The sequence below is a fragment of the Equus asinus genome, chromosome 22 (assembly GCF_041296235.1).
Source record: "Equus asinus isolate D_3611 breed Donkey chromosome 22, EquAss-T2T_v2, whole genome shotgun sequence".
NCBI classification, from domain to species: Eukaryota; Metazoa; Chordata; class Mammalia; order Perissodactyla; family Equidae; genus Equus; species Equus asinus.
In genome coordinates this window covers 49754669-49767913 of record NC_091811.1, presented here as the reverse complement: position 1 = coordinate 49767913, position 13245 = coordinate 49754669, and the positions used below count along the sequence as shown (strand labels likewise).

Genomic DNA, 13245 nt, shown 5'->3' with positions numbered 1-13245 from the left:
CCTCAGTCTCTCATTTCTGTGCCTCATAAATCTCCCTCCCTCAGCACTGCAAAAGAAGTACATGGAGGAAGTGATGTCAGGAGCAGGATCTAAATGGTCAGGAGCAATCTTGGATCTGAGAACCAAGGACCCCCGGGTTTCACTGCCAAGAGAGGTGTTCCAAGGCAGAGGCCAAATTGGCTGAAGCCCAGCCCAATGGGCTACATGCCTTCAATCTCACTGCCATTTCCATTCCCAGGAGCTCCTTCCTGGGTCTAAGGCCTGGGGTCCCAAGGCTTCCCTTGCCCTCTGCCCTTCCCTCTATAATCACTTGTTCATCCATCCAGCAAACAGCTTTCTTAGATAAACTGTGAGGGATCAAAGTTGACTAGGACGCAGTCCCTGGCCTCCAGGGGTTTAGTGTCTGATGGAAGAGATAGACATATAAACAGTTTCTGTGATGAGATAGAGGCGAAGAGAGACCTGCTAGAGAAACCGTGGGAATGCAGGTCGGGAGGGGTTGGTCTTTGCCTGAGGGGTGGGAAGATGAGACAGCAACACATTTCCAGAGCACATGGCAGGTGCCCAGAAGCAGTCACAGGTGTGAAAACTGATCAGGGTGTGATCACCCAGGTTTATTACCCTGGTTTAGAGAGGAGGCACAGAGCCTGAGCTGGCGCCTATCGCAGCCGCAACGAGCTCTCTTACTGGTTTCTCCTTTATCTCCACCTCTCCCCCCACCCACCACCATCCCCTGTTCTGGCTGTAAGCTGCACTTAGAAAGTCCCTGTATTTCCAGGCTGAGGGTGGTGTTTGAGGTCATTCTAGGTTTGCTTATGGAAGTGGCATGTCTGGATCACAATAGACACAATAGGCAGTGGTCTCCCCCGAAATCTCTCTGGCCGGGCACCCTTGGGTGTTTGTTCTCTTCTGGCCAACCATTTTGAGTGGACCATTGAACAAAGGGTTATGTACATTATTCCTCACAGAATTACTTATAATAGCAAAAATTAGAAGAAACCAAAATGTCCAAAAATAGGTGAATGGGAGCCTGATTAAATAACTTACAGTATGTTAATATCGTGTAACATTATGCAGCCCACTGTGAACTGGGCTAAAGAAATTTTAGTCACGTAGGAAGTGGGACACAGAATTAGTATGAACTCAAGTAGGTTTAAGATAAAGAGAGAGATTTGCATAAAAAAAAGATAGGAAGGAAATACACCAAAATGTTAATTGTGGTTATGAGTAATTTTTATTTGCTTTTATACTTTTTCTATATTTTCCAAAGATTTAATAATAGACATGTTTTACTTGTGTAATGAATTAAAACCCAAAATGAGGGTGGTGTTAGTTTTTATTTTTTAAAATGTGGCTTGAGCATCTAGAGAAAAGTGACAAGGATGGTGAGACATCTAGACACGATGCCATTAGGCTGTCTATCCTGGAAAAGACACAGAAGGGGCATGGTAGCTTTCTTTAAATGGCTGAAGGGTTGTCCCACAGCTAATGGAGAAGTCTGGTTCTGTGTTCCTCGAAAGGACAGAACTTCAAGTAGTAGGTGAGCTTGTCATCGTGTAGGTTCTAGCTCAGTAGAAGAGACTTTTTTTTTTTTTTAAAGATTTTATCTTTTCCTTTTTCTCCCCAAAGCCCCCTGGTACGTAGTTGTACATTCTTCATTGTGGGTCCTTCTAGTTGTGGCATGCGGGACACTGCCTCAGCGTGGTTTGATGAGCAGTGCCATGTCCGCGCCCAGGATTCGAACCAACGAAACACTGGGCCGCCTGCAGCGGAGCATGCGAACTTAACCACTTGGCCACGGGGCCAGCCCCAGTAGAAGAGACTTTTGACTTAAGAGCTAACAACCTCATGGCTGTATCCAGAGGCTGTGAGCTCCCTGGCACTGGGAGAATCCTGCATAGGCTGTGTGAGAGTCATCTGTCAGGAATGCTGAAGAAGGAATTGTCCACATAGCCTCTAAGAGAACCCTTCTAACTCTAGTATTTTGTGATTTTTTTTTCAATGGAGACGCTTTGCTGGTCATCCTAATCACTCCAGCCTTTTCTTTCCCCATCATCTATCATGGTTGACACAGAACTCTCATCAGTTGACATCCACTTCTCTTCTTTTTATGAATCAAAGTGCAGCCACAGAGAGGATGACAGCCTATTTACAGGATATCCAGGTGGAAATATACAGTCAGGGAGAGAAAGGGAAAACCAGCAGCAAGTTGATCTGTGGGGCCTGCTTTTTCCTGTTATTGTTCATGTAAGCCTGGCTCATGACTCAAAATAGTGGAACTAGTCATTGGCCTCTTGACTCATCAGCACATATTTATTGACCCCCATTGTGCTCATGGCTGGATGATCAACGTGTAAGTGACACTAAGGTAATTAAGAGGTGATGCTTGTCCTCAAGTAGCTTACAGTTAAGAGCCAAAGACAAACATATAGAGACCAGAGATGAAGGAGAAAGGGCAAAACAGGAGGCAATGTGCAGCGGGTCGTAAAGAAGTGGCTCTAATTCTGCTGAAGAGAATCAGGGGGTGGGATTGGGGCTCCAAGGGACACCTCACCGGATTCAGGATCAGAAAGATGAGATGGAACAGAAGAAGAAAGGCATTCTTATGCAGCAGTTGCATGCTCAAAGGTATGGCGGTGAGAGAACACACAGCATCTGACTGTGGAGTAGTCCAGTGTTGCCAGAATGAAGGGTTGGTGGCATTTGTGATGGGAAGCGGGCTGGAAAGGCAGGTTGGACCCAAGTTATGGAGTGCGGGCTTGATCCTAGGTGTCTGATAATCAGGAGGATTTCTGAGCAGAGGAGGGATACTTCCCTGTAGCAGCAGTCAGACAATGAATGAGACACCCGAGAGACTTGACTCCAAGATTCTAGAAGGAGACGAGTGAAAAAGGCAATGAAGCTCTGAACCACAGCAGTCCTGGTAGGAGCGGGAATGAAGTCAAGGGATCAGAGATGCCCTGGAGACAGAGTTGGCTGAACTTTTCTATTGGGGAAGGACTGGAGGAAAGGAGGAAGGAGAAGAAAAGAAAGAATGGGAGTTGTTGAAGATGACTCTGGCCATACCTTTTGTAGACCACCATATTCAATCCATAACCTGGGAGCTTCCTCGGGCTCTATCTTCCTGTCCCTAATAGCTCTGGCCACTTAGGCCTGGGAGATCCTGGCAAGTCACTGGATTTTCCTTGTCTTAGGACTTTCTTTCCTTGTCTTTGTCTTCTTTATATTTCCTTGGCACATAATCACAACCTTGGGTTGTTCTCCCTCAAGAAACAATCAGTCTTGGGGCTGACCCGGTGGCATAGTGGTTAAGTTCACATGCTTCACTTCTGCAGCCCAGGGTTTACTGGTTCAGATCCTGGGCGCGGATCTACACACTGCTCATCAAGCCACACTGTGGTGGCATCCCACTTACAAAATGGAGGAAGATTGGCAGAGACGTTAGCTCAGTGACAGTTTTCCTCAAGCAAAAAAAAAAAAAAATGAAAAGAAACAATCAGTCTTATCCTTACCATCCAGGCTGCAGGCTCCTCAGTGGAAGACCCAGGGCACATGCTGGTCACCTGGCAGATGTATACCTGTCAAAGCACTACACTGATTTGCATGACTTGAAGGTCTTGACTGGTAACCTGAATCCTACTCCTGCCCTCCCTGACAGAGACCTCACCTCTGAGGACCAGATCGTGCTGCTGAAGTCAAGCGCCATTGAGGTCATCATGTTGCGCTCCAACCAGTCTTTCACCATGGACGACATGTCTTGGACCTGTGGCAGCCAGGACTACAAGTACAATGCCAGAGATGTGACCCAAGGTGAGTATGGGCTCCACCTCCGTCCTTTCTAGCTCCCAGACTCTGGTTCCATCCTTCCTGGGATCATGGGCCCCAGTCAAGGACGTAAGAGGGGGTGAGGCTGCAACAAAGAGAGACAGATGAGGGTCAGGCCCAGTTGGCCTTGGAGTCAGGGTGAGGCAGGGTGCCTCCTCAGTTCTGCCCACAGCATCTGGCCATTCTCTCTTATAGCTGGACACAGCCTGGAGCTGATCGAGCCCCTCATCAAGTTCCAGGTGGGGCTGAAGAAGCTGAACTTGCATGAGGAGGAACATGTCCTCCTCATGGCCATCTGCATTGTCTCCCCAGGTACGTAGCCTAGGAGTAAGGAACTCAGGGATCTGGGACGTGGCGAGTGTGAAGGAGGAAGCTCTGCTGAGGGCCAGCAGCGTGGTCTGGAGGGAGGGATGAGCAAAAGGAGAAACATACAGTAAATACCCACTTCGCTTGGTTTGCACAGCCCATGTGATATGTATAGGGGGAGAGGCCTCTCAGTGCTCTTGGCCTTGCCCTGGAGAGACTGTAGGTGATTCATAGGTGGGATTCTGAGGAACCACACAGAGAGGGTTTCTCAGGCCACAGGCAGGGCTGGAGTTCCCATTACTCAGGCTCTGCTCACATGTGAACTGGACTAAACTTTCCTGAGGTCCCCTGGGGACAAGGTATAAAGCCCTGGGGCCTGATGGATGGTTCTGCCTAGACAATTTACCTGACTGAGTTTGGAAGCAGTGTGCTGTGATGTCTGAACTCTTCTACCTGTTTGGGGTGGGAAGAGAGAGGGAGGCTAAGAAGGACGTTATTGTGGTCCTGGGGGTGTTGTGTTGCTGATAAGGCGCAAAGAGGGCAGCCCTGCCTCAGCTTAGACTGTGTTCAAGAAACAAGCAAGTGGCCATGCTTTCCTGGGCTGGGAACCCAAGGAATGAACATGGGCTTCCCTCCCTTTTCCCAGCCAGCATTGACTTATTCATCCATTCATACACTCAGCAAGGATTTATTGAGCACCTACTGGATACCAGGCACAGTATTAGGCGTAGGAGTTCGGAACACAGACTTCTCTCCCATGAAGTGTAGGAGGAAACAAATACTATTTAACAACTAATTCCTGATGTGACAAAAGTTTTAAAAGTAAAGAAGCATGTGATACTTCAGCAGGGTATAATAGAAGGAGGGATGCTGATGTAGTCTCTGGCATGGAGGTAGGGTGTTGTCAGGAACGGCCTTTTGAGGAAAGTCCTTTTAGCTGTTACCTGAAGGGTCAGTAAGAGTCAGGCCAAGATAAAAGAGCTAAGTTCCAGGCAAAGGGAACACAAATGAGAAGCATGGAAACTAGAGAGCATGGTACCTCAGGATACTAATGGAAAGATGGAGCATAGAGATGGAGGGAGAAAGGTGAGGTGCAGACAGGGCCAGATGGGCCCACAAAAGGAGCTGGGACTTGATCCCAAATGCAATGGGAAGTGGTTGAGGGCCTTTAGGAAGGACTGTGGTGTTACAGGTCAGCAGCCATATAGGAGGATGCTGAGGTTGGGTGTCTCTGTGTGAGCCAAGGGTGGTGGGGAGATTGAACAGTAAGGGACCCAGCTCAGAGCTCCTGTGCCTCCTCCTCCCACCCCCCTGTGCCCACAGACCGTCCTGGGGTACAGGACCCCACACTGATCGAGGCCATCCAGGACCGCCTGTCCAACACACTGCAGACCTACATCCGCTGCCGCCACCCACCCCCGGGCAGCCACCAGCTGTATGCCAAGATGATCCAGAAGCTGGCCGACCTGCGCAGCCTCAATGAGGAGCACTCTAAGCAGTACCGCTGCCTCTCCTTCCAGCCTGACAGCAGCATGAAGCTCACGCCCCTCGTGCTCGAGGTGTTTGGCAACGAGATCTCCTGACCAGGGCAGCCTGTGGTGGCACCGGGGTGGGGCTGCTCCCTTGGGGCCATGTGCCAGGGCCTGGGGCTGGGTGCTGCCCAGCAGGCCTTCCCACCCCTCCTGGAGTTCCGTCCCTACTTTCCTACCTCCCTCCCCCCTCCGGCCCATCCTCTCTCCTGCCCAACGTAACACCAGGTCCGCATTTCCTGCAGGCCACAGGCTACCCCCAGTCCCTTGAGACCTCAGTCATGAGGAGTTGCTGTTTATTTGACCAAGAAACTCAAGTAGGGGCAGAGGGCAGAGGCTGAAGGCAGGGTCTCGCCTGAGGATGCCCCCAACACTCCAGAAGTGGCTGCTGGCTGGACCGAGGGAACAGGCAGGCAGAAAAAGCACACCCATTCCTCAGGGACAGAGACACCCATACCTCCCCCTGCTCCAGGCCCACCTGTCCAGAGCCTGGTGGGGATCTCCCCCCAGCCCGGCCCACCCATGATAAACAACTGGCCACAACCCCACTCCACCCTCATCTCATCCTGCTACCACTCTGTGCTGTTCTGTCCCAGGGCAGTGTGCCAAGATGGGGTCTTTTCCCTCTGCCTTCTCATCCCAGGCTTGTCTAGGACAGTCACTGCCAAGAATAACCAGAAACAAGGTGACTAAGGTCACAACTTGCCCCTCATCCACCTCTGCTTGCCAAAAGGCACTTGTATAACCCTTCAGTGTCCACTTCATCCCGTCACCATAATAACATTCTGCCTGCAAGTAGCTATAGCAAGGTGGGCTTTCTCCCCTAGCCTGGGGCCACTGGCCCAGAACCCACCTGCTAAGAGGCCCAAGGAGGGAAGGAAGCAAGACCTAGGCAGTGGGGGACACACACGCCCAGCTTCACAGAAGAGTAGTAGATGGCGGCCATAGCTGTCCCTGTCACCAATCCCAGGGCTCCTCTGCCTGGATCTGAGGGGTTGATTGAGGCGGGAGCTCTCCTTCCAACCACCCACTTGGCAGGACTGTGTTGCCTCCAGGACAGCCAAGGATGATCCAGAGATAGGCCCATTCTCCCAACTACCCCTGAGTCTGGAGAAGCGGTGCCTGCTCTGCTTACCAGCGGGGGCTGCATCTGTTCCACCTGGCAGTATGGGAGGGAGGAGAAGAACTTCCAGACCCAACAGCAAAGTCGTGCTCCCCTTGCCCACCTAGGTGTGGTTCCAAGGCTGCTGGTCCCCCGGCAGAACCAGGAGCTAATGCTCCAGCACCTCAGGTGGGGGTGGAGGGAGGAAGTTGGCCTCTGGGGTCTAGTCGGAGAGAGCATGTGGGGCTGGTTCCTTTCTTAGTCTCACTCTACCACCCCAAAGTCAGAAGGGGCCTGTGGGGCAGGGTAGGGGTGGAGGGTCCATAACTTCAAACTCGACCAGCCCCGGAGGTGGGAACGCTCCTCTCTTTACTCCGGGTGGGGCTCTTTGGTGAGTGAGTTGTAGGTGTGCAGGACCAGCACAGAGGGGCTTCTTCCAGGAGTCATAGAGGGTCCTTCAGATTGTTGCTTGAGTTTGCGGAACACGTCTGCATTTGATGTGTCAACAGGGGGGAGTTAATGTCCATAGGATGTCCCCTCCCCCTGCATCTGCTGTTCCCTGGAAGCCCCGGGAGCAATCTGACCGAGCACGGCAGAGCCCACCTGGCCCACCGTTTCTTCAGGAGGAGAAACGCCTGACGGCCACGGTCCTGAGTGCAGAATACCATCCTTATGGCTGAATCTTACGTTTATTGGATTTGAGTTGTTTTCAGAATCAGACTCCATTTTGTACTACGTTCGAATATAGCGGGTAGTAGGCACCACTGATTAAGAGGTATTTATGGGGGGAAAGCTTACATGGTGAAAATTCTATACATTAATTATTATTGTTGTTGTCATTTTACAAATTAGAGAGAGAGACCCTTGTTATTTGATTATAGCTGCAGAACACATTGGTGCAGCTTGCTATTCAGTGGGAGAAAAGACTTGAAAAATCGCTAAACTAGTTCAACTCCCTTGTTAAAGAAAACTGACGCTGAGAGGAGGGCCTGACTCACCCAAGCTCATAGAACTAGTTGGAAGCTTCGCCGGGACTGGACCCAGACTTTGGACTTTGGACTTTGGTCCAGTGCAGGGTTCACTAGAACACAGTTGAGCTCAGACCCCATGTCCCTTCCCCTGGGGGCTGACCTGGTCTTTTGGTGGAAGCTCTGGATTTTAAACAGAGCAAGTCTAGATCCGGGACCCCGGCCTCCCTTCCCTGGGTTCTCACCCCGCTGATGCATCAGGAAGAGGAGGAGGACACCTGAGCCTGCATCTCAATGTGAATCAGATCCCCCACCCCCAGTGTGACCCTGGCTGGATGGATGGGGTCTCTGCCTCAGCCCTGTGTGATGCTGTTGCCTTATCAATAAAGTGCTATTGTCTTTGTAGTGTTTCCATTTTCTCAGCTCTCCCTCTAGCCTTGCCTCCTCAGGGGAACCCGACTGGACACACGGAGAGCACCGGTCACTCTGCCCTGGGCCCACAACAACCCAGCCCACTCCCGAAGGAAGTCTAGGAGCTGGGAGGAAAGAGAAGAGGAAAAGGGGGCTTCACGGGGCTGCCCTGGGAGAAAATGTTGTCGTCTGTTCTGCTTTAGAATGAGAGGATGTGAAGGTAGACATTTACAAATCTAAAACTCTTGAAGTATATTACTGGGAAACTAGGAAAATGTGCACCAAAATGCTGAGCAAACCAGGAGATAGGAAAATCCTGCTGGCTAACTGGAGAATCGGAGTGAGGCCAACAGAGAAGGTTGGAATGTGAGCGATTCGGTGAAAGCTGGGACTCAAGCAGCAGCAGAGGCCTTCACAGAGTGCCTCCTGAGTGATTGCCAAAGAGGGAAAAATTTGCCAGAACTTTGTCAAATAAATCAATGAAGAAAGCTTTGCTTGTGGCAATAAAAATGGCTTCTACTTGCATAGTGCTTTCTTTGCGGCAAGTCCTCCTGTAAATAATTGCGTTATGCAAATCAACTTCCTTTATCCTTATAAGGACCCCAGGGGAGATGGACTACTGCTACCCCCCCTTCGACAGGACGGATAGTTTGCCCAAAGCCACACTGGTGGGAAGTGACAGAAGTTGGGTTTGAACCCTTGGCAGCTGGCTCCAGAAGCCAATAATTAACTGCTACACTATACGGCTTCCTACTGAGTTGAGGGGCCTGACACATGACAGATAGTCTTGCCAGCTCTGTGCTAATGAGGATGTAAGGGAGATTCCTGTTCCTAAAGGAGGGCCCGAGATGGGGAAATTGGCGGTGCTGGATCAAACAGTGCTTGACTCTCAGGGAGCATTCAGTCACGTGCGTTGGGTCCAGTCAAGTGTGGCACCTACCTGAGAAGCTCGGGAATGAAACCCAGGCAACTGTTAAATGTGTCTTATATCCAAAATGCTGAGCCGTGACTTGAAGAATTGCAAATGACTCCTGTGCATAAACAGGACCCAGTGAACTCCCCTGCTTCGTTTCCCAAGAAATGAGTTTATGATAAAAGGCAGCATTGCTAAACATAGCAGGCAAAATAACCAAAGACACAGCATCGTGATCTGTAAATGAGGAAATTATGCCCAACCGATGTATTTATTTAGGATAAGTGGGCCTGGGAACCTGTGGATGTAATTTACTTTAATTTTTGGAAGTATCTGAAAGATTTCAAACCAAAGGCTAGAATGTGTCAATGTGGGATGGGATGGGGTTTGAGAGAATTTGAGATAGGGCTTGAGGGCTATTTGTCATGGAAAATGAATGGACTTAGAGAAAAGAAACCAACAATATAAATGGGCATGCCTCTGGCTGGAGACATGTGAAGATGAGTTCTTAAAAACTTTTAGGGGGCTGGCCCGGTGGTGCAGCGGTTAAGTTCACACATTCCACTTCGGCGGCCCGGGGTTCGTAGGTTCGGATCCCGGGTGTGGACATGGCACTGCTTGGCAAGCCATGCTGTGACAGGCGTCCCACATAGAAAGTAGAGGAAGGTGGGCACAGATGTTAGCTCAGGGCCAGTCTTCCTCAGCAAAAAGAGGAGGATTGGCAGCAGATGTTAGCTCAGGGCTAATCTTCCTCAAAAAAAAAAAACACACACACACACAAAAACTGTTAGAACAATCTTATTTAGCATTTTATGGATGATCTAGAGGAACACAGAATTTCCAAGGCTGTGTGTTACAGCAAACTTTTTCCAGGTAAACTGAGAGGAATGCACCCCGGAAAGATTGTATAGTTAGGATAAAGTGATTTTAAGTTTTCGCATTCCAAGCTTCGGTTCTACACCTGTGCTGTTCAATACAGTAGCCGCATGTGACTATTTAAATTAAAATTCACTAAAAGTAAATAAAAGTAAACATTTAGCTCTTCCATTGCGCTAGCCACATTTCCAGTGCACAGTGGCCCCAGGGCTACAGGAATGGACAGTGCAGATTCAAAACATTTCCATCATCGCAGAAAGAGCCATTGGACAGTGCTGGTCTACGCAGTGCATTCTTAGTTGGGACCAATTGTGGATGATATGCTTCTGTTGATCTGTTGGGCAGACAACCACTAAATTATTTGGCATTCCCCACTAGGAGACAGCCTCCCTTTATATCAAGCAATGCTGCACCCCACTCAGTGAACAGGTCTGCTCCTCAAAAGGGACATATAGGAAAAACATCTCACAGTGGGGTTGATAGGTTCAGAGCTTCATGTAGCAGAAACAGGTCAGGAGTACGTTGGGAAATACTGATTCCTTCAGCCCTGGGGGCAAGCAAATGAGGCCTGTCCAGAGTGGCCAGAGAGAGCCCTCAGGTCAGTATCTCTAGCTTCTGCCAGGGCTCCTTGGAGTCCTTGGAAGTATCTATGCAATGTGGCCCTCTGCCCCATGGCCCTGCAGGGGACAAGGGTGATGAGTGACGTCTGGCACTCCTAGCGTGGCTGCGGTGATGCTCATCATGCCAACATCTTGTCAGTGACTAGTCCTCATTGTGGGCAAGAAGGCTGTGAGGCTCCCAGACGAGTCTGTGCTCCAAGTGACCAAGAAGCACAGGGGAGTGTGGAGCAGTGGAGGCCAGGCAAGGGACTGGATTCCAGGGGGGAAGTCACTGCTCCAGATAGCTGCTCTGAATCTGTGTTCAGACATGTCTCATGATATACGAGATGATGTTGCAAGTCAGGTTCCGGGCAAGCCGACTCTGACATGTAGATTGAAGGGCAGGGAGTTTGCTGGGGAGCGGCCTCAGGATCACCAGCTTTGGCGGCAGGGAAGGAGATCGCATCAGGTAGACAGAGAAGTTGGGCTGCAGTGCAGTCTCTGATAACAGAGGTCTTGACCAACACTTACAGGGAGTTCTGAAACTGGGATGGCCCTTCAGATGGCTCCAAGCTGAAGTGAGGGAGCTAGCTTTTATATTCCTGCATCAGCTAGTCGTTGGATGTAGGCCATCCCCAGAAAGAGAGTGTAACCTTGACATGACCTTGAACTATGGGGTACTTTTCAGCCAAGGGCAAGTAGCCCTGGGGGCAGTTTCTTCCCCTTTGTACTACCAGGTGGTTCTTTCAAAGTGGGCTGCTCTGCTTTGGGGAGAAGTTGGAAAGCTTCCAGGCCCTTCCCTTTGGCTCTAGGGATAGAGGAGGCCTGCATAGTCCCTGGAGCTCCCTCCAGAGGAGCATGTTTCCAGCCTCTTCCCAGCCCTGGACTATCTGGCATTGTTTTTCCTGAATCATCTTGAGCTTCACCACTAGGTGGTGCTACTGCCCTTCTGGGACAAGTTGGAGCTAGTACTTGTTGGCCCCTCTCTCCCCATTTCCTTGCTTGGTCTACCTCTCTCCTGCTCTTTATATCTGCGAAGGCAACTCAGATCCAGCAAGGAAGGCCCAGAGTACCCGCCACTGCGGGCAACTTATGGTGTTTTTCTCTCCTCGTGCCAGCCACCAAGCAGGATGAATAATGGACCTGCTCTCTGGCTTTCCGGGCCACCTCTAGAGTCACAGCCAAGCCAGGGGAGAATCTGACGCTCACTTTTAGCCAAGGGCCCCCCAGTGCCGAGCTCATGTGCCCAGGGCTGCTGAGCACCTTCTATGCTGGCCTCAGGTTTCCTCTGAGGTCCAGCCTGGTGGCACAGGCCTTCCAGTGTTTCCAAGCACAGACACAGCCCTGATTTCAGTGCTGGGGACAGAGCCATGAACAGGACAGTCACCACCCCCAAGAAAGGAGACCTACAAACAGACCATCACCTGCAGCCCAAGCAGAAGCCACCAAATAGAACAATTAATGGTGTAAGCTGCTGGGTCCTTGTCCTGGCTCTGCCACTTGCTACCTGTGTGACCTTGAGCAAGTTACTTTATGTTTTTGAACTTCAAATCTTCATCTAAACAACCGCAACAATAATAGTATGTACTTCTAGGTTTGTTGTTGTGATATAATCTGTGTGCTTATCACAGTACCTGGGTACAACTCATGACTCATAAATGCTGACTAGCATCATCATTAGGTTGCACAGTGCAGGGATGGTCCAATAAGTTTTCATTGGGATTTGACATTGTTCCCATCCTCTGACCACTGATCTCTGCTCAGCCCTCTGGACTGGCCCCAGACGGATCTCTTTGGCCCCTCCTCTGGATCTCAGCCTCTGGAACTATGGGCTCCAGCTCCATGGTTATCTGCTAGACCTGGGGGAAGGCATCATTGTGCCATCTGGCCACCAGGGGGCAGGCGTGCAACTTAATAAGTCAAATCGTCCCCAAGTGAAATAGCCCGCCGGAGGCACAAGTGTGGGAAAGAGATAGGAAGGAGGCACTGAAATCTGAAACACGTGGCACTCGGGTTAATACTGTCCCCAGCTTCTTTTATTTATGGTCTTTCTTTGCCAGCTTCTCTCCTCCAACGACCACCGCTACCTGACTTCACTGCACACATATTACCCACCCATAACGAATGTCAGTATTCTCTAGGAAGAAGGGCTCATGCCCAGAGGAAGGGGAATCCATATGAACTTCGAGAATCAGATTTGCTCTATGCATTTGTTGTGACATTGTTTCTCATTCATTAGCCCCAGCATTTACTGGACATTTACTCCTTTGGCGAGATACAAAGCCCACCATGATCCAGCCTGTCTGCCTCTCCAGGGTCATGTGTCACTGTCCTGCTGTTGCAACTCAAGCCACTGCCACGTCCAAACACTTGCAGCTCTGTGCCTGTGCGCCAGTGGTTGGTTCTCAAACAATTGGTCTTACGACCCCTTTACACTATTAAAATTAAGGACCCCAAAGAGCTTTTGTTTATATGAATTATATCCATCAATATTTACCACGTTAGACATTTAAATTGAGAAATTTAAAAAATATCTATTAGATTTTTTAAAATAACAATTATGAATCTAAGTAAACGTAACACAATTTTTATTAAAAATAACCTTTTTCCAAAGCAAAACAAATTTAGTGACAAGAAGGTATTGTTTTATAGTTTTGCAAGTCTCTTTAACATCTGGCTTAATAGAAGGCAGTTAGATTCTCAGATCTGGCTCTGC

The 13245-nt window shown here is 49.8% G+C and overlaps 1 protein-coding gene across 4 annotated transcripts in view; it reads left to right on the top strand.

Moving 5' to 3' along the window:
• VDR (vitamin D receptor) overlaps positions 1 to 8140 on the top strand; it is a 53944-nt gene extending 45804 nt beyond the window's left edge. For all 4 annotated transcript variants that reach the window (XM_070494299.1, XM_044755915.2, XM_070494298.1 and 1 more), the window contains 3 exons: positions 3659 to 3810; positions 4021 to 4137; positions 5455 to 8140. In XM_070494299.1, the coding sequence (XP_070350400.1) occupies positions 3659 to 3810; positions 4021 to 4137; positions 5455 to 5714 (529 nt within the window). In that variant the 3' untranslated portion in view covers positions 5715 to 8140. The remainder of the gene's footprint in view (positions 1 to 3658; positions 3811 to 4020; positions 4138 to 5454) is intronic.
• Positions 8141 to 13245: the final 5105 nt, after the last annotated feature.